The sequence below is a fragment of the Balaenoptera acutorostrata genome, chromosome X (assembly GCF_949987535.1).
Source record: "Balaenoptera acutorostrata chromosome X, mBalAcu1.1, whole genome shotgun sequence".
In the NCBI taxonomy this organism is placed as follows: Eukaryota; Metazoa; Chordata; class Mammalia; order Artiodactyla; family Balaenopteridae; genus Balaenoptera; species Balaenoptera acutorostrata.
Window position 1 is genome coordinate 108,381,888 of NC_080085.1, and position 26,960 is coordinate 108,408,847.

At 35.5% G+C, this 26,960-nt stretch overlaps 1 protein-coding gene across 1 annotated transcript in view; it reads right to left on the reverse strand.

Annotated features, from left to right (window-relative positions):
• Nucleotides 1-26,960, reverse strand: part of TENM1 (teneurin transmembrane protein 1) — a 352,331-nt gene that overhangs the window by 171,469 nt on the left and 153,902 nt on the right. The window contains exons 9-11 of the mRNA XM_057538278.1: nt 9,246-9,431; nt 7,648-7,671; nt 5,651-5,797 (exon numbers count right to left, since the gene is read on the reverse strand). Of these exons, the coding sequence (XP_057394261.1) occupies nt 5,651-5,797; nt 7,648-7,671; nt 9,246-9,431 (357 nt within the window). The remainder of the gene's footprint in view (nt 1-5,650; nt 5,798-7,647; nt 7,672-9,245; nt 9,432-26,960) is intronic.

Here is a 26,960-nt window from a genome sequence, read left to right on the forward strand (position 1 = left end):
CTAGATCTAGAAACACTGCATCATAAAACAGGCTTGCAAATAGCTATTGTTCTTAATGAATGGTGACTTGTTATGAAGAATGATTCCTGGAAGATCATTCTCTTTTAGGCAATTAACTTATTGATTTTACCAATGAATATGAATATAGACCATCGGAAGAGTTTATATCAGAGAAGCTTGGACAAACATGTGACAAATACTTAAAAGATCAGGGGGAAAAAGACTGTTTTGATTAAACACTCTTACTGTACATCTTTTTAACCTCCGTGACAATCGTTCCACAGTATCAGAAGTCACCTTCCTTCCTCTATGACTTGAGGGACTAAAATGTAATCTTTGATAGCTGAAGATCTTTAAAAATTTACAATGTTCTGTATAATCTGGCCAGTGCCTACCTTTATATTCTCGTCTCCCACCAATCTCTCCCTGACTCATTGTATTCCAGCCACAATGACTTACCTTTCACTTTCTAGAAGAGTCTAGTATATTTCCACCTCAGGGCATTTGTACATGCTGTTTCCCTGGCCTGGAACATTCTTCCCCTGACTCATGTGAGGCCTCCCTTGCCACATAGACTTGGTTAGGTCCTGCTATACATGTTTATAGCACTCTAAAAACTTTATAGCACTCTAAACAATTGTAAATATATAGTTATTTGTGTGGTTTCTTGTTTAATACCTAAACCATAAGCTCCATGAAGGCAGAAACTTGTTTGACATTTTCTCCTCAGTGTCAAGCACAATACTCGGCACAAAGTAGTAATGAATGAATGGAAAATTGGGTGCCCAATCTGAAATGTTTGGCTGAAAGGTAAATAAATCTTTGAGTCAAACATTTGGATCAGCGCTATCCAATAGAACTTTCTCCATTGATAGGAATGCTCTAGATGTGCACCAACACAGTGGTCGCTAGCCTCATGTGACTGTTGAGCACTTGAGATGTGGCTAGTGCAACTGAGAAATGGAATTTTTAATGTTATTTAAATTGTATTTAAATAGTCATATGTGGCTAGTGGCTACCATATCAGACAATGCAGATTTTGGTATCTCCAAATAGATGTCGGATGGTCTATAAACTTAGCCAAAGAATACAAAGAAGTTGGAAACTTTTATGAAGTCCAACTTATAATTTTTTTCCTATTGTGGTTTCTTTCCTAGCTTTTATGTTTAAGAAGTCCCTTCCAATCTTGAGATCTACCACCTACATTTTCTTCTAATTGTGTTTGAGTTTTCTTTTGCCTTCAACTCATTAATCAGCTGGAGTGTTTTTATTTATTTTATTCTTTTGGAATATGGTATGAATTGAAAATCTAAGTTTTTTTTTTCCCTTAATAGTTGTCTCAGCACCACCTATTTCATAATGTTTCTTTTCCCCACTGATTTTTGATGCTGGTTTTATAATATCCTAAATATTTGTACCGGGGTGTGTTCCTGAGCTTTTATTCTGTTGTACTGATCTGTCTATGCTTACATCAGTACCATTTTGTTTTAATTATCATAGTTTTAAAATATTATTTTAATATCTGATAGTTCTAGCTTGCTCTCACTATTCTTTGTTTTAGCTATTCTGATTCAGTTAATATAATGTCTAAACTTTTTTTCTCATGTCAATTCATATGTGCATGTAATGTATGGTGATTATATTTTTCAAACCCTAAATCAGGACACATGATGAACACATGAAAATGTGGTCACCATAAGGTTAAGTCTCCTCTTCCAAGCACAAGGTTGTGTCCATGGTATGTGCTTGTTGACTAAAGGGATACATGAGGTCAAGACATTTGATAGATTTGTGATTTCTATAGTAATTAGTTCTTAAATATACCATGTAAAAGACAGTTTTCAATTTTTTTGCATGTTAAGAAAAAAATCCAAGGGTTATTTGTTCTTAGTTCTGTTTTTATTATTCAAGGAGCTCTTAGGTAGTTCCTAGACCTATGTCACCCACATATTCAATGAGCCCAATTAGTTACTAAGAGTCACAATGCATTGAATCAGCGTGTAACTAAAGTCAAAGCTTCAGGAAGTAGCAGTAATACTAATGAGTATTCAAAGCTGATTAGAATGCAAAAAAAAAAAAAATCCTGCCATTCTTTAAGTATCAGCAATGATATGGAGTAATCAGGAAGCAGCTACTTGAAGCAACTGCTTGAAAGTGATTTTTTTTTTTTTTTGACTGGGAAGATTTCTTAAGAATTAACATTTAAAAAATTAGGACCACTTTTTTTCCCCCAAAAGGTTCAATTGGCACTTTCTGATTTAGTTAAAACTCACACACATACATGCACAAACAAGTATGCAAATATTAATCATTAGGCATATACAATCATTCTGGACGGCTGGAAATGAATCCAGCCATTCTGGATAGCTGGAAAGCTGAGACCACCAAATGAAGGGCATTTAATATATTCTTAGGGATGTTACTTAAACAGTATAAAAATGGATTTATTGTCCAAAATCTTAGTCATGAGGCCTTCAGAGGTTATTTAATCCATCTTTCCATCTCAAAGTAGAACTAAACATTTATTTGTCATCAGTATCATCTTAATCCTACCAAAGGAAAAAATGGTAATTGAATATCTCTAGGAGCCTCCCCCTGCTACTCCCTAAAGAGACAATCATAAAAATACACTAAAATCACATCAGGGTCTTTGATTTTTTTTTTTTTTTAATTTTATTTATTTATTTATTTTTGGCTGTGTTGGGTCTTCGTTTCTGTGCGAGGGCTTTCTCTCTAGTTGCGGCAAGTGGGGGCCACTCTTCATCGTGGTGCGCGGGCCTCTCACTGTCGCGGCCTCTCTTGTTGCAGAGCACAGGCTCCGGACGCACAGGCTCAGTAATTGTGGCGCACGGGCTTAGTTGCTCCGTGGCATGTGGGATCTTCCCAGACCAGGGCTCGAACCCGTGTCCACTGCATTGGCAGGCAGATTCTCAACCACTGCGCCACCAGGGAAGCCCAGGGTCTTTGATTTTTGATTCCCACATAGATACACAGTTTTAAAGGAATGTTCATAGGTCTTTGATTTTTGATTCCCACATAGATACACAGTTTTAAAGGAATGTTCATAGGTCAATACACATTCAGCAACATCTTCTATACCTTTTGTATCTATATATACCACAGATATTGAAAACTGATAATCCATTATTTCATTAATATTTAATTGATCCATTCCTTAAACATTTTTGGCTCCCTTGAGGTGACCTTGAGGCCATAGAAAATGCTTGATAATTATTCAATTATTTTTATCAAGCTATACTTTATTAAGCAGGAAACTTATTTTAGCTCAACCCTGAGTCAGAAATTATACTTGGGACTTCCCTGGTGGAACAGTGGTTAAGAATCCGCCTGCCAATGCAGGGGACACGGGTTCGAGCCCTGGTGCAGGAAGATCCCACATGCCACGAAGCAACCAAGCCCGTGCGTCACAACTACTGAGTCTGTGCTCTAGAGCCCACGAGCCACAACTACTGAAGCCCGCGTGCCTAGAGCCCGTGCTCCGCAACAAAGAGTAGCCCCTGCTCACCGCAACTAGAGAAAGCCCGCGTGCAGCAACAAAGACCCAACGCAGCCAAAAACAAATAAATACAGAAAGAAAGAAAGAAAGAAATTATACTTGCATAGGTTGTTAATGTATTTTCTGAGCATAACATTTTAATCAATATATCAATTGAGAAATCTCCATTACTGCCTCCAATCTTTTTTGGAATGAAGCAGACCACCTAGGTTTACACCCTGGCTCTATCGTTTACTTTCTATATGATCTTGAGCAATTTATTTAACTTCTCGGTGCCTCAGTTTCCTAATTTGTAAAGTAGTGTTAATAGTAGTTTCTACCTCATGAGGATTAAGTGAAATTATTCACATAAAGGACTCAGCACAGTGCCTTATACATAGTAAACCCTGAATACAAGTGAGCTAATATTATTAGTGATTATACTGGGCATCAAACTATGGACTCTGGGTCATACTTAACACGTAACAAGGAAACAATATAGACAGGATATAATTTAGTGCTTGATTGTATGGTGCATATGATAAACACCATGGTAGATTGGGGTGGTGGATGTCAGAGGTATCATGGGAGATATGGCTTGAGTTGGGATTTAAATGATGAACTGAGAATGATGGGTGTAGAAGATGAGTCTTGAAAAAAACAAAAAAAGAAAATGAGTCTTGGCGGACCACAGAAGTCAAGTAAATGGTTGATTAGTGTACCATTTAATTGAAAATCTCACTCCGGCCTCCCCAACAAAAATTTCAATTTAGATAGGAAGTAAACAGTCTCTTCAGAAAATGGTCTTTTATCCTAAATTTAGTGTGTGTGTGTGTGTGTGTTTGTGTGCACGTGTGCGTTGATTGGTGTAGTTTATCATCCTTTAAGTAGTGCACATGAATTATCTTGTTTAATTCTTATAACAACCCTATTAGACAGTTATTATTATTATCAGCCCCATTTTGAAGGTAAGGAAATTGAAGCACAGAGATAGCAAGAAACTTTTCCCAAACCCTACAGCCAGAAGTACATAGCAGAGCTAATATTTGACTCCAGAAATTCTAACTTCAAAGCCCTGTGCTCTTAATCAGAAAGTTGCTTCTACTTAAAATTCATAAGGTCTTATAACTTTTAAAGGTAAACTGTTAGCCAGAACAATAAAAGAAGACACTTTTACACCTAATTTGGTGCTTAAACGATGACTGCTACCTTATTGTTTTAAGCCCCATTTGGATTCAAATGACAAGGTATATAATTGTCTAAGCACAAATAGAAACCTTGAGGAGTCAAATTTAACAACGTACTTCATTTTAAGTTAATATACAGAAATTAGAAATAATTTTGTCAATTTCATGTTTTCTTGAGTAGAAAGTAAGAGGAAAGTGAGGATTTGTTGCTTTAGGCTCATTCAGAGGTGATTTGGCTGTTTTGAGGCCTGACTGTACAATGTATTAGATGCCTTTGTTTGCTTGATTAAAACAGAAGTGGTTACCCTGAGGCCTTGGAGCCACATATGGCTTTCTAAAACATGTGCAGCTCTTGAATTAAATGTAAAATATTCTACTGTGAATTGTCATGATGCTGTGTCCTTTGAAAGATGTAAAGTGGTAATAAAAGGTAAAGACACAAGAGGGAGCTCTAAATAACTAAGAACAAAGAAAACTACCTCACGACGTGTGTAGTGCAAGCTACACTAGCATCTGACAGTTTAGACAGTGGTACGTTGATTTAATTTAGTAGAATAAATGCCACAGATATGGGAGGCAGCATGGTTGTAACAATTTAGAAAACAGAAACTGAAGTCATATAGCCCTGAATTGGAACCTTGGTTCTGTTACTTTCTAGCTGTGTGATCTTGGAAAAGTCACTTACCATCCCCACTCCAAGCATTAGTTTTCCCATTTGTAAACAGGGAAAATTGTACCTATACCTGATAGCATTATTGTGAGAATTAAATGAGATATAATACATGGAAAGAGTTTGGAGTATTGCCTGGTTACTGTAAATATTCAATAAATTGAGACTTACAAAATAGTATGACTTTATACTGTTTATACCGAGGATTCCTAATTTTCACTCTTGGCCAGATTGGTCATCACTGTGCTAGAGGCTGGGCTATTCCTTTCTTTCATGAACATTTAATAAATGACTCACCTCCATCATTGTCCAAGTTATCTCCACAAAGCATTTCCATGACAACATTGCAGCCTGTCCCACTCCAACCCACCTGACACACACAGTGCCAACCATTTTGATCCAGGGTACATCGCCCATTTCCAAAGCAGAGCCCCGGGCAGCCATCTGAAAAGACAGCAGAGAGTAACAAATTCAGAGACATCAGAATGGGATTGGCCAACAATGATGTATCTGCCTAGAGGGAAAAATCGAATCATCTGGGCTCCATTCAGATGAGGTGTTGAATAAATGGAAGAGGAGCTTGCATGCTTATACCACCTTCCCAGGGAACTTGTTATCCCTTACTCTGCTGTGCTTTTCCTTAGAGAGCCAATTAAACATTATTAATGCTAAACCCAATTCCCAACCTCTGATTCAGACAGGATAAAAACTATGACGGGGACAAGACATGTTTTCTGTTTCTTTTCGAAAAAGGTATCTCCTCATCTCAATCAAAACTGGATGGATGATATTGTATCTAGTTATGGCCAAAAAGTTGGGAAAAGACAGCAGTTTCTATGAAGAGATACTTCTCCTAACTACTGCTACTCTGGGCTGATTTTTCCCTTGTGAGATGCTGCTTCAGGACTTAGGTATGTTGGTATACAGTTCAGACCATACCATTAATTGCCCACATGGTGCCTTAGAAATGTGCTGCAGTTGCTTTACATCTATTCAGCTTTTCTCTTCAAGATTATTATTGATCTGAAAGCTAAGGATTGATTTTTTTACTTATCTGGTATCTCTCTCAGAAACTAGCATAATAGTATACCTGTAGTAAGTGCTCAACAAATGTTGATGGAATTAATGCACACCAAATTTAGACTTTCAGAATTCTAGAGAATAACTGGATAAATATAGTCAAGAGGAAATTATAATGCTTAAATGACTTCTATCCATTGATAACCCTAACCACAAACACTAACGATGGTCTCTATTTAGACTTTTAACTTCTCAGGGATGACCTACTCTTTCTACCAGTGGTTCAGAAATAGGCTATTCCAAAGGGCAACTCTGCATGTCCCAAGTGCTCAGTGGGCAGATGAACAGAGAGAGCAATAATGGCATATAGCTTCTGGAAATTTCCCCAGTAGCAACGCAGGACCAGATCTGGATTTTACAGGAGAGAGTCCAATCAATATTCTTTCCATTTTCTGTCTTTGAAAGAAAATTCCAGAAGTATAAAAAGCAAAAGAATTTTTTTTTAAAATCTGTAGAAGTAATCCAGTGTTTCTTGCAAATGGTTTTCCTAGCAACTCTCAACAGACCAGAAGAAGAAAAGACTTTAAAATAAAATGACAGATGGCTGTTAGAAAATATGAAAAGATTATATATATATTCCTCACCCACATGTATAAGATTAAGAAAGAAACTTATCTAGTTCCATTCTCATGCACATACAGTGGATAAAGAGAAATTAGGGATAATTTGAGTAGGACATTTTCAACCTTCTGAGGCTGAGGTAATGAAAGGCACCAGGAAATCTGACAGAAAAACCCTTGCAGTCTCTATCGAATGCAGATCCCTGGTGGGGATGGATGATGAGGTACTAACAGGGGAATAATTCTTCTGCCCTTGTAAGGATACTCTACACGGACTTAAAGCTATATTGTTATGTTAGAGAAAAAGTTCAGCTGTCTACCTAAACCTAGTTCATTTAACACTTACCTCTCTGTCATATAAACAGACACACACACACACACACCCCTCGACATCAAGACAAAGAAAAATAATTCTTAAAACTGCTTATCAGTCTATTAAACTCTATGGCAAAAAAATGAATCTTTGGTATTGGGAAAGCAAATTACTTTTAAGTCTATTACAGCATGAACCTGACAATATTGCACTTAAGTAAGACTGCCAACATTAAAAACAACAACAAACAACACCCAAACCCCACCAGCACTTCCTTTCCCACATGCATATTTTCGGTTTAAAGTATTTTTCTGTTATAAAACTAGAGAGAATGGGCTTACCTCGGACAGCATCTAAGTAGTGAGCTAAAAAGGGGGGAAAACAGTGATTGAATGAATTTCTGGGAGACCAAAGCTATACAACAAGTACTAATGGTTTACCATCTGTTGCCTCGGAGAACAGCAAACTGTGAATTCTGAAATGCCTGCAGCTCAGAAGTTGGTACACTGGCCTGTGTAGTTTGTGAATAATATTTTCTGTGGGAAAGATATTAATGGCTTTTCTGCAAGAAACTCTATTAGGCTTCCTAAAAAAGTGTCATATTTCATTAGAAGTATAAGAACTGCATTTTTACATTTCAGTAATAACTCATGAAAGAGTGCTAGTTTGAACTTCTTATTAGTAATATCTTTAGAAGGGAGTTCTGGAGTAACCACCTTTGGTAATCATGACAATATTTAAATCCTCCTATGTGAAGGCAATAAACTTACTCTAGTGCAGGAATGTAATTACTTAAGCTGCATCTGAATCTCACCCCTCACCACCTATTTAATGAATCTTAAGTATTTTCCACAGTCACAGAGCAAGACTGACTGTAGTTGAGTAGTAATGCAGTTTATTAAAATTATATGTTATATATATTATATATATTATACATTACTTTGGCAGGTTCCAACCATTATAACAAAAATCACCTAAAAATGAAAGCTGTAGTACAGTCTAGAGGGGAAAAAAAGCCCATAAACAATGAATTGTGTATCCAGAGGCCCACGCTTACTTTTGCACTGTATGAATCTTCTGTGTGCTCATAGAATGACACTGGAACATTCTGTGACCCACTTTCCTTAGCTGAACAATGGTAATCATATTTGTCCCTCTGTATACATACAGGGAACCTTTGTGGCAGATACATGTGTGTGTCAAGGGCTTTGATATTTTTCTCAGAAAAAAGTATTTTATAAATGAAACTTTCATTATTATTAGTGTTTTTTATGGTGTGAAGACCACGTGATAGATTAATTATTACATAGACTTTCTCACACCCACAGGTGTTCTCCCAGGAAGCAGCCTGAAAATTAGTGAAATTGGTGACAAGGGATGAGAGAGGGTGGATGCCTTGGTACAAACTCTCTATACTACCCAATAAACAATTCAACACAGATGTTCTATTGATGGCAGGTCAGGAGTGTCTTCCTTATACACATTAAAGACAGCCCTTAATGATATTGAATGGCCCCTGATAAAGTAGTCCCATTTAATGAAATTGCCTCTAAGTGCTTTCAACCAAAACAACCTATACTTTTCAAAAGGAAAAATGGCCAGTGAATGTTACCTTTATAACAAAAGCACTTTTCTTATTAACTAATGACACTATATTCTAATGTATCATCTTTCATTTGAGTAACTCAAAGCACTTGAAAGCAGAAAATATAAAGAATACTGAAGTAATGAGAAAGGAAAAGACACAGAAATAAGTAAGATATTATCAACAAAACAGGAAACCTCCCAGTTAAGGAAACTTTCAAACTTATGGCCAGTCCTCCTACTTCTTCCCTCTTCCCACCTCAAATTCTACAAACAGCTTGGTGATTGACTTGCTAGACTGCTTTACTTCTTCAATTAATCCAATTTACTTTGTTCAAAGTATGGTGGTACTTACCAATTGTGCAGTGGTCGCCCTCCCATCCAGGGCTACACTCACATTTTCCATCTTTGCATTGGCCATGCTCAGCACAATGAGAATGACAGGAGCGTTCTTCACATGTTGGTCCTACCCAACCTTCTTCGCATTGGCAAATTCCCCTTGAGCAGACTCCATGGCTACCACACTCCATGGTACAGAGCTCTGTGGGGAATTCAAAGAAGATGTATTTACATAATTTATTACAACCAGAGTCTACTCTTTCAAAAACACATTAGAATTACCAAAATCTCAGTCTATACCTGTATTTAAAATATATAAACAAAATGTCACAAAGCCCTCTAGCATTTGAGTGAATGTACAAGGAACTCTGTTAAAAAAGGTAGTTATATCTCTATGTATAAAATAAACTCTAAATCATATTGCTTTTGAGCAGTCCACAAAATGATAAGAGCATTCAAGGCTTGGAAATGAAGTCAGTGCCAAACAAATGTCAAGCGGTTTTCACTAAACATTCATTAAGATTACAGATAATGTTGTAGGGATTTTGTGATGCTACAAGAAATCACTGGGGAAAACACACAGTGCCCTAACTTCATTCGGGTTTTACAATCAGAAAGATGATAGCTTTCTAATAAAATTCATAATATACAAGAGGTAAAGCTGCCAGTGACAGTAATCAACTGCTTTCTCTGATCATACTAACAATATTTGCATTTATTTTAAGGATTTAAAGTGACTCTTGGTTGATTAAAACACAGTCTTCTTATCTCAAAATGCCATTCAATATTTAGCCAATATAATCAAGGTGTATTATTAGCTCTGCCCAGTTTCTCTCTTCTGTATCCTTGACATTTTTTTGAGAAACACTGAATATTAATAAAATCATGACAGTAGAAAACCAAAATAAAAGTTTGGCTAGCTTGTTTCTTCATCAAATTCCCTTGCTGGAGGAGCAGAAGGGAGATAAAAGCCTATCGAGAGAATGCAATAGGTTTTGGGTACAATTGGCCACATATCCTTGAATGAAAAAGAGGGTGTTCTGGAAGCCAAGTTGTCTATCTTTCATAGTCTCAAATTCTGAAACTGGTTTTATATATTGATAGATATTGACATATGATGATATAAGTATTACCCTATATTACATGTAACAAAGCGCTTCATATGTAACAAAGGTTTCTACTCTATAGATAGCAGAGTTATTTTTCAGTAGGTGAGAATATTCTTCTGATAAAGCCATGATTATGAATTTTATTACTATCTGGATCAATATACTCACTAATTCATTCACAAGTATTCTTTGAGGGTCAAGATATCATAGAAAGAGTAAATGGTTTGGAATAAGAATTCCTCTGCATAAAAGCTGCGTATCCTTAGGCAAATTACTAACATGCTTTCTTAATCTCTGCTTGTGTAACTACACAATGAAAGAAATAATATTTACACCTGACAGGGTCATTGGGCAGTTTGAGATATATTTTGGAGGTAGAACCAATATGAATTCCTTAAGAGGGGATACAGGAAATGAAGGAAAGTGAAAAATAAAAGTTTTGGCTTAAACAAATGGGTGGGTAATGCTGCCACTAACAAAATGGAAAAGGAAAAAGGAAGAATAAGACGGAAGATCAAACAGATTAGCATTGAGATAACGTATAGATAGCCAAATGAAGATGTCAATTAAGCAGTAAGATATATGAATTTGACAGGCCAGGGCTAGAGATATGAAATTGGCAACCATTAGCATATAGGTGGTATTTAGCATTTAAGTTTGAGACCAGATGATATCCCCTAAGGAATGAGCCCTGAGGTGTTCCGTGATTTAAAGATAAGGTAGAAAAAGAGGAACCATCAAAGGAGACTGAGAAGGAGAGGGCAGTGAGTGATAGGAGGAAATCTAATAGATTGTGGTATAGCTAAAGCCAAGAGGACACTTTTTCAAGAAGAAGCGGGTAGTTATCATAGGGACAGAGTAAAGGGCCAAAGTAGGTGATTAAATAGTTAATCCCACTAGGGGATTATAAGTAAAGAAAAAAGTATAGGAGACCCCTGTAAGTTAATGATCACTCAAGAAAGCAGATTTGCTTAACCACAAAACCAAGCAGGCTTGCTTAGCAACAAAACCAGGTTACAGAAACATGAGACATGCCCCCAAACAATAAAACAATGGTGGCATGAGACCCACATCCTTCCCAGTGAGCTCAGTAAGTTAATGATTACTAGGACACGCTCCTCTGCGCGCACTAAAAACAAAAATATAAGGAAAAGGTGACATTATACTAAAACCTGAAATGATTTAACATATTTTAGTATATGTTACTGCCTTTTTGCTCATTTCCATTGCACCATGACAGTCCCAGCTTGACCATGTAGGGACAAGAAAACTCCCCCACCCGACGTGGAGGAGGAACTGAGGACAATGGAATTTTGATGTCTATTCAAGAATGAAGAAGAAGGTGGTTTTCTCCCCCTCCCCACTTTTCCTTTGATTATAAAACTGTAGCCCACTAAGTTCTTGGGGTGTGGCACCCTCTCGCCCACCTGCTTGTAAGCCTCACAAGTGTCCTATTCTAATAAATCACTTCTTATCTATCACTTTGCCTCTTGCTGAATTCTTTCTGCGTTGAGACATAAAGAACTGGAGCTCCTCGGAGCCCCTGAAGTGCCACCTAATGGTTTCAGTTACATAAAAGATATTGCTCAGAGGTCAAGTGAGACATGGGCAGAGAAGTACCCATTGGATTTACCACATGGAAATTGTTGGTAACTTTAGGAAGAGCTGTATTGATAAAGTGGTAGTTGTAAAGCCAGATTGCACTGGGTGGAAGAGTGAACAGAAAACTGTGTGTGGGATCACCAGGTTGTGAGAAAAGGCTAGGACCCAGACAACACCAAAAAGGGGGGACTTAGCCTAATAAATGGTAGCTCAAGTAGGTTAATCTTGAATTAGCACCAATACTCTATATCTTGATTCTGAATCTATGATTGATAATCTGGATTTTAAAATTCAGTTCTTATAGTGAATTTGATATTGTAATTATGTGCCCCTTAATGGCCTCCCTTAAGACACTAAAAGCTGAACTGAAAGGGCCTTTCTAAGATTAGAAAGCTAAATTGGTCAAAGCCAATCAAGCCAGAGCTGACTGAAACAATGAGAGGCAAACATTTTGCCTATATTGCTTTATACAACTATAAATTTTAGACATAGGAGTACATCATTCTGATGATTTCCTGAAAAGTAGTAGGACTAGATGAAATAGTATTCATCTAGAACTTATTCACCGTTCAGAACTAGATGAACAGTATTGGCAAAATGGCAGACTAGGCTATCTTTAAACCACCTTGATATAAACCCTTAGAAATGCTGAATATAATGTAATAACTTTTTAAATTGCATGTCTTAGCTCACAAGAAAGAGAAATTCTCAAACGCTGGAAGCAAAGAGGATGCTAACAGTCAAAGACGTAAGCATATAAGTCAACCCTCTGGCAGCATAGAGGGGTTATTATACCCAGTAATGACCAGGGGCTTGGGTATCTGTGTCCACAAAGGGAAAAGAGATGAGGTCTTTGGTCCATTTAAGATGGGGAGTTGTACTGAAACTCCTGCAGAAAGCAAGGACAACCCCTGAAAAGCTGCAATCTCAATGAGATGGGGACTAATAAACTATCCACTAGCCCAGAGAGATGGCAAAGAAGCATTGACTATATAATAGTAACAACAACAACATCAACAACAATAACAATTGGGGGGTTAGAAAACAGTAGTGAAATAAAATATTACCTTATCATAATACGTGCAATGGAGTGCCCTGTGTTCAATATTTCTAAAGCCTTGTATTTTTCAGGAGTTAGGTAAGAGATACTTTGTCAAGTATGCATATAAAAATGTAAAGGTGGAGCTCTGTTTCTAGTGATTGTGACCTAAGTAATTTTTACTATTCTCTTCTGATGAGAACTAGAAAATCTAGACAAAATATATTTTAAAATTTGTTGGATGTTACTACTAGAATTCACAAAAGGGTAAAGAATTGCTGGGCCAAGTTCCAGGAGAAAACGAAAACCCAGAGAGGTGTCTGATATTTTTGGATGCTTCTTTTCTAGAAGTGTCTGTCAATTCTGGTAGATGCAGCTGGAAGGCTCAAAGGTTGGGTAAAGCTTTTGTCAGTCTCATGGGGACAGAAAAAATACTTGACTGGATAATGGCTAGGAAATTTCCAATACTGAAGAAAACACCAAGCCAAATATTGAAGCAAAACTGAAGGAGCAAAAGAGAAAAAGGCAGATTCACAATTATAGTCAGAGACTTTTATGATCCCCTTTCTCATTAACTAACTGACAGAACAAGCAGACGACTTAGAAAGAATATGGAATATTTGACCAACATGATTAACAAATTTGATCCAATTGATACATACAGAACACTGCATTAAATAACTACAACATACACAGAAATTCCAAGTGCACATAGAACATTTACAAATATTGACCACATGCTAGGCTATAAAGCAAGTCTCAACGTATTTCTAAGTATTGAAATTATATATAGCATGTTTTCTACCTACTATGGAATTAAACTTGAAATCAGTAACAAAAGATAATTATAAAATCCATATAATTTGGAAATTAAGAAATAGACTTCTGAATGAACTACAGAACAGAGAAGAAATCATCATGGAAATAGGAAAATATTTTGAAATGAATGAAAATGAAGGTACCACATATCAAATTTTGTGTAATATAACTCAGTCCCTATGTATAGGAAAACTTATAAGGTAGAAAGGAAAACCACCTGGAAAACAATGACCCAAGCATCCAATTTTAAAAAATTAGAAAAAGAAGAGCAAAGTAAACTCCAAGAGGGTATAAGGAAGAAAATAATAAGAGCTGAGATTAATTAAATAAGAACAAACATATGATAGAAAGGATCAACAAAGCCAATACTTGATGATTTGCATAGACTAATAAAACTGATAAATCCCTGATGGGGACTGACCAAGAAGAAAATACCGAAGACCCAAATAATTAATATCGGGAATGAAAAAGATGACATTGTTGCAGATCTTTCAGACATAAAACATCATAAGAGGATATCACAAACAACTTTCTGTCAATACATTTAAAACTTTCAGTGGAATGAAAAAATCTCTAGAAAAATACAGCTTACAATAATAAACACAAGGAAAACAGGAAACTGAATAGTTTCTATAAAAAACCTTAATAAACAATGAAAAATATTCCCTCGCCCACAAACAATTACAGCCTCAGATGACTTCATTTGTAAATATACCAAACTTTTAAGGAAGGAAAATTGCCAATCTTGAATAAACTTTTCCAAAGAATAGAAAAAGAGAAAACACTTCACAAATATGCTTTATGAGTCCAGCATAACCTTGATGTAAAATTCTGACAAGTATATTATAAGAAAAAATACAGGCCAATCTCACTCATAAATATGGATGCAAAAACTCTAAACAAAATATTAACAGAGTAAAACTGGTATTACAAAACAGGAAATTGTATAATGACCAATTTGTGCTTATTCTAGAAATGCAAGATTGCATTAAAACTTGAAAATCAATCATTGTAATTCATCATATATATGGAATAAAAGAGAAAACTCATATGATCATCTCCACAGATATATAATGAGTATTTGATAAAATACTAAACATTCATTTGTGATAAAAACTTATAGCAAATTAAGACCAAAAGGAACTTTAACTGATAAAGATTAGCTGCAAAAACCCCACAGCAAACATTATTTAGTACTGAGATGTTGAAATCTTTTCTTCTATTACTGAGACTGAGAAAAGATGCCTATGATCATCACTTCTATACAACATAATTCTAGAGGTCCTAGCCAGTGCAATAATGCAAGAAAAAGAAAAAAAGTATAAAAATTGAAAAGCAATAAATAAAATAATCATATGGTAGTTCTATTTTTAGTTTTTTAAGGAACCTCTATACTGTTCTCCATAGTGGCTGTATCAATTTATATTCCCACCAACAGTACAAGAGCATTCCCTTTTCTCCACACCCTGTCCAGCATTTATTGTTAGTGGATTTTTAAAAAAATTTATTTATTTTATTTATCTATTTTTGGCTGCGTTGGGTCTTTGTTGCTGCTTGCGGGCTTACTCTAGTTGTGGTGAGTGGGGGCTACTCTTCGTTGTGGTGCACGGGCTTCTCACTGCAGTGGCTTCTCTTGTTGCGGAGCACAGGCTCTAGGCGCACAGGCTTCAGTAGTTGTGGCATGCGGGCTCAGTAATTGTGGCTCACGGGCTCTAGAGCACAGGCTCAGTAGTTGTGGTGCATGGGCTTAGTTGCTCCGTGGCATGTGGATCTTCCTGGACCAGGGCTTGAACCCGTGTCCCCTGCACTGGCAGGTGGATTCTTAACCACTGTGCCACCAGGGAAGCCAATTAGTGGATTTTTTGATGATGGCCATTCTGACCAGTGTGAGATGATACCTCATTGTAGCTTTGATTTGCATTTCTCTAATGATTAGAGATGTTGAGCATCCTTTCAATCCCACTACTGGGCATATACCCTGAGAAAACCATAATTCAAAAAGAGTCATATACCACAATGTTCATTGCAGCACTATTTACAATAGCCAGGACATGGAAGCAACCTAAGTGTCCATCGACAGATGAATGGATAAAGAAGATGTGGCACATATATACAATGGAATATTACTCAGCCATAAAAAGAAACGAAATTGAGTTATTTGTAGTGAGGTGGCTAGACCTAGAGTCTGTCATACAGAGTGAAGTAAGTCAGAAAGAGAAAAACAAATACCGTATGCTAACACATATATATGGAATCAAAAAAAAAAAAAAAGGTTCTGAAGAACCTAGGGGCAGGACAGGAATAAAGACGCAGATGTAGAGAATGGACTACTTGAGGACACGGGGAGGGGGAAGGGTAAGCTAGGACAAAGTGAGAGAGTGGCATTGACATACATACACTACCACATGTAAAATAGATAGCTAGTGGGAAGCAGCCGCATAGCACAGGGAGATCAGCTCGGTGCTTTGTCACCACCTAGAGGGCTGGGATAGGGAGGGTGGGAGGGAGACGCAAGAGGGAGGAGATATGGGGATATATGTATACATATAGCTGATTCACTTTGTTATACAGCAGAAACTAACACAACATTGTAAAGCAATTATACTCCAATAAAGATGTTAAAAAATATTATCATAGAGATTTATTAAAGATTTTATATTCTGATTTGGCAAAAAAAAAAAAATTAAACCTCCCTTTAAAAAAAATAAAGATAATGACCAAAAGAACATAAACAGAATATATAACTTCCTAACCAGAAAAAGAGAAATAAGAATGAAGATAACCCAGTCAATCAGAGCAAAGGCAGAAAAAGGGTAAAAGTCAATGAAAAAATAAATGATGTAAATAGGAGACACAAAAGAAGATTATAGGATATAAATCCAAACATGTCAGTAATCCTAGTAAATAAAAACAAATTGAACTTGCAATTTAAGAGTGAGACTCTGTTATTCAGCCATAAAAAGGAACGAAATTGAGTCATTTGTTGAGAAGTGGATGGATCTAGAGACTGTCATACAGAGTGAAGTAAGTCAGAAAGAGAAAAACAAATATCGTATGTTAATGCATGTATGTGGAACGTAGAAAAATGGTACAGATGAGCCAGTTTGCAGGGCAGAAGTTGAGACACACATGTAGAGAATGGACATATGGACACCAAGGGGGGAAAACTGCGATGAGGTGGGGATGGTGATGTGCTGAATTGGGCGATTGGGATTGACATGTATACACTGATGTGTATAAAACTGATGCCTAATAAGAACCTGCAGTATAAAAAAACAAACAAAACAACTAATACTAAACTTTCATTGGGTTATTTGTATGAAAATATGTTAATATAAATGTTTCAGACATTACATGAAATTTCTAAAAATCTTATATTTGTATTTGTATGGAAATATGTATGGAAATATGTTAATATAAATGTTTCAGACAGTACATGAAATTTCTAAAAATCTTATATTTGTATTTGTATGGAAATATGTATGGAAATATGTTAATATAAATGTTTCAGACATTACATGAAATTTCTAAAAATCTTATATTTGTATTTGTATGGAAATATGTATGGAAATATGTTAATATAAATGTTTCAGACATTACATGAAATTTCTAAAAATCTTATATTTGTATTTGTATGGAAATATGTATGGAAATATGTTAATATAAATGTTTCAGACATTACATGAAATTTCTAAAAATCTTATATTTGTATTTGTATGGAAATATGTATGGAAATATGTTAATATAAATGTTTCAGACATTACAGGAAACGTCTAAAAATCTTATATGTTCTGGTATAATGTTATAAGTAATAATCCTAGTTATTACTTTAAAATGTATATCTCAGAAATAACTAATTTTCTTGTCAACTGCATTATTATGAACTTTCATCAAATCTTTAACCATGGTCATTTTTAAGTCTTTTATCGTTTACAGACAGTTCTGGGTGTACTCTGATGATTTTGCAAATATGTTCCTATAAAAGAGTTTCATCTTCAAGAAATTCATGGAAAAGACTCTGACAAGTACAGGTTTCTGGTAACTGACTGTACTGCTGAACTGAATGAATAAGCATTTTCAGAACTCTAATGAAAAACTGATGAACTCATAAAAGTGCTAACAAAAGATCAAGATGAAAAAAAAGAAATTAATTACATGGGACTGAGTGAACTGATGAGGATGAGTATAATTTTTGTGACTTTCTGTCTGAATTAAAAAAAAAAAAAATCCCACAAGGACTCAGAGGAAAAGAATATACAAATCAATTTTCACTGCAAAGTAAAGGAGCTGTTACAGTGGAGGATTACTGGACTGAATGTCAATGTTATGACATAGTATAAGTGTGTTTCATGTTTGGTAATTGCAATCATTGTTGCTTTTGTTGTGGTCATCCAAAAAAAAAAAGAAACAGAGTAGAAAAATGGTTGCCTGGGGCTGGGGGTGAGGTAAGTAGGGAGTGGTTGGTAAAAGGGTACATACTTTCAGCTATAAGATGAATAAGGTCTGAGGATCTAACATAAGATAGTGACTATGGTTGATAATGCTGTATTGTGTAATTGAAATTTGCTAACAGAGTAGAACTTAAATGTTCTTACAATAAATAAATAAATAAAAAAAATAAATAAATAAAAAAAAAAATAAAAAAAAATAAAAAATGGGAAAAAAAAAAACAAAAAAAAAAAAAAAAAAAAAAAAGAGTGAGACTCTGGAACTGAGTGAAGAAGAAAATCTAGTTATGTTCCTTCTGTTAATAAGAGATGTGCTGAAACAAACTAATACAGAAAAGTTAGCAATAAGGGAAAAAAGGCACTGTAGTAAAGTACCAAGAGAAACTTGATATAGTTATAATATTATCAGATGAAATAGATTTCAAGGTATAAAACATTATTATGGATAGAGTCATTATATAATGATAAAAGGATTAATTCACCAGGAAGATGTAACAATCCTGATCCTGTAAGAAAATACAGCTTCAAGATATATAAAGCAAAACTCGACATACTTATAATAAGACAAATTGAAAATTTCAACATCAGGAATAAGAAGATAAAAAATTAGTGGATGTAGAAACTTTGAATAGTACAATTAACAACTTTAATATAATGGACATATATAGAACCCCCAAACGTATGACTATACAATACATATTCTTTTCAAGAACACACAGAATACCCACAAAACTGACAATTATTAGTTCACAACGCAAGGCTCAACAAATGGCAAAGATTCTACACCATACAGATAATGCTGTTTCAGCAAAATGCACTAAAATTAGAAATCAATAAACAAAAAGCAAAAGAAAAAATGCAGAAAAGTGTTCTTTAAAAATACACTTTAAAATAATTTATGAATCACATAAAAATTATATTGGAAATTAGGAACTGAATAACAATGAAAATACTATTTATAAAAACCTGTGGGATACAGCTTAGACAGTAACTTAGAAGAAATGTACAGCCTTTCATACATTTAGTAGAAAAGAAGAACAACTGAAAATTAATGAAGAAAGCATCCAACCCAAGGAGTTAGAAAAAAGACTACATATAAGTAGAAGGGAGGAAACAACAAAATTAAGAGCTAAAGTTAATGAAATGAGAAAAAAAGAAACAATAGAGAAGATGAACTAAACCAAAATCTGTGTCTTTGACATGAGTAATAAAATAGACAAAGCTTTGACAAAGTAGAATAAGAAATAAAGAAAGGAAATGATAGAAGTAAGCATTAAAGATTAAAATATAAAAATAAATGAGAGAGTGCTATGAACAACTTTATGCCAGTAAGTTTGAAACCTTAGATGAAGTAGATTATTTTTCAAGAAAAAAAAATGGATTTGAGAAGAAACAGAAAGCCTGAATACACCTTAAAGACATTGAAAATGGCCCAGATGGTTTTATAGGTGTATTTAGCCAAACTTCTAAGAGACAGATAGATAATCTCTATTTTAAGTCACACCAGAGAACACAAAAAGAGAAAAGACTTCCTGAATCATTTTATGAGACTACTATAATCTAGTTCTAAAATAAGGTAAGTAAAGAAGAAGGGACTTTTTTGTAGGCCAATCTCACTTATAAACATGGCTGCAAAAATATCCAATAAAAGATCTGAAAATCAAACCAGCAGTGCACACACACACGCACACACACACGTGCACACACACACACACACACACACATATAGAAAATCACAACCAAGTAGGCATGAATGCTAGGATGGTTTAACTTTTGAAAATCTATTAATGCAATTCATCATTGAATTAATCCGTTTCACTTTAATCTCATTTCATAATGTATTAAAGAAAAATTATCATCTTATATACAGAAAGATTATTATATAATATTATATATTTATAAAATAGCTCCTATTTATGATGCAATCTCTTAGCAAAATAGGACTAAAAGGGAATTTACTGAATATGATAAAGGTGATTTACCAAAATCCTAAAGTAAGCATCAAACTTAGTGATAAAATAATAGAGTTCCCTTAAAGTCAGAAGTACTACAATTAACTGCTGCTTCAAATTCAGTGTGGTACTGGAGAACTTAGCTAGCATAATAAGGTAACCAAAAATATAAAATGTTTAATGTCTGGAAAGGAAGACACAAAATTGAATATACAGGTAAACTATGGAAACAGGAAGAGAGGATAGCAAAGTTACTGTAAACAAGATCAACAGAAAAAAATCAACAGCCTGCCTATATATCAGGAACAGCCAATTAGAACATGTAATTTTTTCAAAAAGATCTCATTCATAATAATAACAAATCTAGCAAAAAAAAAGTTCAACATTCTTTTATATAAGAATTTAAAACTTTTTGAATTGAAGAACACATACCAAGACTCAATGGGGAGATACACTGTGTTCATGGCTCACAAACCTCAATATCATTAAGATGTCAATTTTCCTCTACTAGTTCTGTAAATTCAACAACCGTTTTCATAGAGCTTGAAAACCTGATCCTAAAATCCATATGAAACAGAAAAGACTAAGAACATTTTGAAGTATATTCATTGATGTGTGTATGTGTGTGTGTATGTGTGTCCAGCCTAAATGTACATCAATAGGAAAATGGATATATAAATTTCGGTGTACTCATACAATGCAAAAAAATACAGAAGTTAAGTTGAATAAAGTAGAGGTACATGCCTCAAAATGGATAAACCTTAAAAACATAATGCTAATGGAAGGAAGCAAGTTATTCATATGAAATTTAAACATATGCAGAACAATATAGTTTTATGGGTATATACATATTTGTAAAAGCCTAAAAATATGTACAAGAATGATTAAATTTAGGGTAGTGGCTTCCACTGCAGGGAAGGGAGGGGGCTGGAAGCACAAAACGATACACAGGGACTTACTTGTATTTGTTACTTTTTAAAGCTAAGTTGTGGGTTTACAGTTGTTCATTATGTTATTTTATGTGTTTGGAATATTTAGTAATAATATCCAAAAGAAAAGAAATAAAGAATAGATAAGAAACGACTGTCTTAGGACTTCCCTGGCGGTCCAGTGGGTAAAACTCCTTGCTCCCGATGCAGGGGGCAAGGGTTCGATCCCTGGTCGGGGAACTAAGATCCTGCATGCTGCAGGACGCGGCCACAAAAAAAAAAAAAAAAAGAAAAAGAAACGACTTGTCCGCTCTGGCTGCCTCTGAGTCTGAATCTCCCAAAGAACAAATTTCTAGGAGGCAGTAGATTGCAGAAGAGTCGGGGACAGCATTCTCTCAAAGACCTTACATATTATATTGATGCCATACTCAGCAGTGAGCTGTTATATCCATTTGGGGAAATCTCCATAATTTTCAACTTGTAATCTTTTTAAAACCTTCCTGTATTTGTTACACGTGTGTGACCTGAGTGGTGTTATCAGTGTTCTTGTAAATATTTACTATGTTTTTCTATTTAGGTTAATTCCAACAATTTTGTACTTTAATAAAATGTTGTAAACAGTGCAAGAAAAAGAAAAGGAAACAACTGTCTTTAGGGACCACTCTGTTGAATAAATAAGTGGAGATGTGACTTAACCTCAACACGAAACCCCCCACAGACATAAGCCACAACTACTAATCTGATTGACAGTTTCAGCACCGCAAGGATCCAGGTGGGAAGCAATATCCGCATGAGTAAGGGAATCCTCTAAGAAATAAATTACTACACATGGAGAAGCAGATCTTCCACAAGAAGCATTCCTCACTTTGAACTGCATCAACATTCGTGAAATTGCCTCCATTTCCAAATGGAGTTTCTGGACTCATACTAAGATGTTTTTCAATCCCAATCTTTTATGATTAGCAGTGGGGTGGGTGTGGGAGGACTAACAGAAAACAGATGCTGGCAATTGTATAATTTATAAACATGCTAGAAATGATATTTGCTCTAATATATTTGTCTTATGAATAGTTCTATTCCATGTGTAATATTTTCTATCTGGTTGAAAATACATTAACATTACAGGCTACAAAATATGACAAAAGAATGCTGAAATATAAACATTCTTTTGTGCAAATGGATTGGAAAAGAACATGAAAAATATAGGCAGACACTTTAAAGTTCTATTGAGACATTTCATTTTTAATAAGTTTCTTTATGCATGTCAACAATGAACAACACTTGTATAAACTGAACTAGGATACAACTGGAACACTTCTTTGTTGCATGCTGACAGAGAACAATTTGATTAAACAGTAAATCCTTCAGAGCTTCCCTCAGAACCATGTCTCTTAGGTTTACTTCTTAGACAAAAGTTCCCAGTAAAGTAAATTCTGTTATTCTTAGCACTTTGGCTGTGCCCAACATTAGACAATGATAATATTGGGCACCCTGAAATATTAAATCTGGGTATTAGTTAGGCTCTAAAATACACATTTATGTAACATTTTCAATAATTCAATATGGCGTTCTAAACAAAGGACACCTTTGATGTAAAAATTCATGAAAATTAAGGAAGTATTACATGTCCACTTGTTCAGCATCTAGTAGAATCAGTTAAAGATCAAAGGAAATCAAGCTGGGAGCATAAGGAAAATCAACAATTGGGAATGAATGAACCTGAATAGATAGAGACCTTCTCTTTGATAGACTATCATACAATTTTTATTGGGGAAACTATGAGATTTTCTCATTGTTTTATGTGATTAATATGGGAAATAAGAGTAAGGAAAAAAAGTAAGTTGATTTGATAAGTGTGAGCAGTACCAAGTCAAGCAGGTTAAGGACTGGAAAAGTTTTTACAGTGTATCCCAGGCTCTTCACTAAAATCAAGCAATGAATCAACCAAGAATAATAAATATTATTAAGAATAAAGGTTTGTGTACTTGGTATTATTTTTCAAATATTTGAATCATTTTTATTTTACTACTACAGGTCCTTGCATTCCTCAGTGGCAGACATTCTACTTGAGAGTGGGACTATCATAAATAACTGGTAACTTTGTAGAACACATGTTCAGGCTCGCACACATGCAGGTTCGCACATAGACACGCATACACACACTTTTTGGGTCCCTGTTTCTCTGAAAAGCAATTGGGAAAATATTATCTATTTTACTGCACAGAGTTAAATTCAATACCACCTCCACCCGATCTTTATCAGTACGTCGCTATGACAAAGATTTGGTTTTACTGTGGGCCATGTATCACATTTTCTGTGTTTCAGGTGTAATAGTGTATCTCATTCTAACACAGAAACCTATGACATAAGCATAACACTTGTCTTTCAGCCCCAACATTACAATGAGCTTCAGTATATTTTAGTAATCTGAACACTGTCTTACATTTGAACAACAATTTGATTGAAGAGACTACAAATGATACATGTCAGCTAGCTCCTTCTGTACAAATAGCAACATAGAAGCAGCAGTAACAACAACAGCACACTCCAGCCTATGAAACTCTTGAGATGAGTCTCAAATTCTTGGATAAGAACTAAATCTGAAGGAATCTAGTATGTGAAGATCAAAAGTTGAATTGACTTTCAGCTTAATGTTTCATGCATTATGGTTATCACATGGCTTTGGATTTCCTTTATAAACTGGTGAACTGTTCTTCGGTAAATGTGAAAAACCTGACAAGACAGAAAAAATCACACCTGGCTTACAACTTTTGAATTCAATAAAATACTCAACTGGCTTTTTTCAGTAGCTAGACTCTTTCCTTTGGAATAAATCCTGTTTGCTTTTCGGCCAAATGAAATATTCTCCCATAACTCTAGAGATCATATTTTGTTTAAGTCAGTGATGAGAAGCTGGAAACACTGAGGCTGAGGTGAGTTTCTACTCATTCATGGCTACAGATGCAAAACTGTCTCAATCCTTTGATGACGAACCCAACATACTCGTCTATCCAATAATATCCCCAATTGGCAAAGAATGTTGATATCTAGACACTTGTCTCACAACTGCTTTTCACTTGACCCAATCAGGTACCAGATTGTCAGGGTAACACCATCACCCTTAAGGAGAAAATATTAACTTTGGAAACTCCAAACATATGATTTGTAGCAGGGCCTGTGCTCTGAACTGATTGTTCAGCTGTGGAAGAGTTTGTGTCAGTCTATCCACAGTTTGTGCTTAGACTTTCTTACTGTCGTTGCTACCTATTTGCAGTCTGTGACCACCTAAAAGGGCAAGCCTAAGTGGCTCATCAAGGTATCGAACTCACGTCCTTGGCCTCAATAAAACAGTGCCCTCACTCATTAAACTATATACAACTACTACTGGAGCAATTATCATTACATCCTGGCTCAGAGTGGCTACTTAAGAAGTATTTATTAGTAAGTCAGAAAGCTGTTCTTTATATATAACATTTAGCATTCTTTTTGGCATGATTAGACATAATGTTAAAATTGTGCTAAGGAGAACTTTCTCTTCCTTCTCATTGATATTAGACCTCTTCTTCCCTCTTGAAAAAATTTTGACATTCCCTCTCTTCTCCCCAAAATGAATTTCATTAAGCACATCTAAAACTCCTGCTCGGTGTTTTTCTGAGGCAATAAGCCATCCAAGTGAGCACAGAAAGGTCTATGTTCCCTGAAGTTCTACAAATGATGGACTGAGAGATCTTCAGACACATCCAAGCTCCAAAACACATCTGATAGCATACTTCAGGGGTGAAGCCAAAGCTGTTTACTGGAAGGACACTTCATGCAGACTGGAAAATTTACTCTGAATGAAAGAAAGCTTATATAGTTGTTTTTACCCCATTCAACACTCTTGCTAAGGGCTCTCTGGATTTAGAAAATGAAGTCTAATTGGAGTCCACAAGAGAGACAAGGCTAGCAGTCATCAGGCAGTCTCTGAAACTGTGGTAGGCTCCACCTGCATCCTTAATGTGTAAGGTGTGTTCAACAAATTACACAGGCACAGAAAGCAGCTTTCTGTCAAGGACCTGGGGAAGGGCTCCATACATATTTACAAAGCTGCCGTCATTGCCCAGCAGACCATGCACCTACAGTTTATTTCTACCCCTATAAATAAATATGACATGGAGAAATGAAATGTAAAGAATCCAGAGTCAACAAAATCCTCTGCATGATGAAGACAAAGGCATATAAATGTCCTTATATATCATCTGAATGCACAATTTAGTGCTATTTAATACATTTAGTTTTTAATTGATAATTTTACTCTATGGCAATCACTAAAATGTTGAAAAGGCTGTATGGTTATTAGTGTCATCGGAACTTTAAGAGACATACTTTATATGTTTCCTAAAAGCCGCCATATTCACTCTTCTAAGAACTAATAATGGGATTATTATTATATAAAGAATTTGACTTCATGTCTATCCTTGTTCCACAATATCAGCATTCCAGAGAGGTTGTACTGTACTGTGGGAAAGCTATGGGTAGGGAGTATATTAACCTGGCTATATTAAGACAAAGTTAAAGTCCTTGACTTACTTTCAATTCCACAGACATCATGCTACATATTTCTACTTGGCTAGGCCATCATCACCTTAAACTCAAAATATTTATAACCTACCTTTTAATTTCTACTCATAATCCCATTTTTTACCCTGATTTCACTTTTTTTTAAACATTTTTATTGGAGTATAATTGCTTTACAATGGTGTGTTAGTTTCTGCTTTATAACAAAATGGATCAGTTATACGTATACATATGTCCCCATATCTCTTCCCTCTTGCGTCTCCCTCCCTCCCACCCTCCCTGTCCCACCCCTCTAGGTGGTGACAAAGCACCGAGCTGATCTCCCTGTGCTATGCGGTTGCTTCTCACTAGCTATCTATTTTACGTTTGGTAGTGTATATATGTCCATGCCACTCTCTCACTTTGTCCCAGCTTACCCTTCCCCCTCCCCGTATCCTCAACTCCATTCTCTAGTAGGTCTGCATCTTTATTCCTGTCTTGCCCCTAGGTTCTTCATGACCTTATTTTATTTTATTTTTTTTAGATTCCATATATATGTGTTACAATATGGTATTTGTTTTTCTTCCTGACTTACTTCACTCTGTATGATGGACTCTAGGTCCATCCACCGCACTACAAATAACTCAATTTCGTTTCTTTTGATGGCTGAGTAATATTCCATTGTATATATGTGCCATATCTTCTTTATCCATCATGTGTCGATGGACACTTAGGTTGCTTCCATGTCCTGGCTATTCTAAATAGAGCTGCAATGAACATTGTGGTACATGACTCTTTTTGAATTATGGTTTTCTAAGGGTATATGCCCAGTAGGGGGATTGCTGGGTCGTATGGTAGCTCTATTTTCAGTTTTTTAAGGAACCTCCATACTGTTCTCCATAGTGGCTGTATCAATTTACATTCCCACCAACAGTGTATGAGGGTTCCCTTTTCTCCACACCCTCTCCAGCATTTATTGTTTGTAGATTTTTGGATGATGGCCATTCTGACCTGTGTGAGATGATATCCCATTGTAGTTTTGATTTGCATTTCTCTAATGATTAATGATGTTGAGCATTCTTTCATGTGTTTGTTGGCAATCTGTATATCTTCTTTGGAGAAATGTCTATTTAGGTCTTCTGCCCATTTTTGGATTGGGTTGTTTGTTTTTTTGATATTGAGCTGCATGAGCTGCTTGTAAATTTTGGAGATTAATCCTTTGTCAGTTGCTTCATTTGTAAATATTTTCTCCCATTCTGAGGGTTGTCTTTTCGTCTTGTTTATGGTTTCCTTTGTT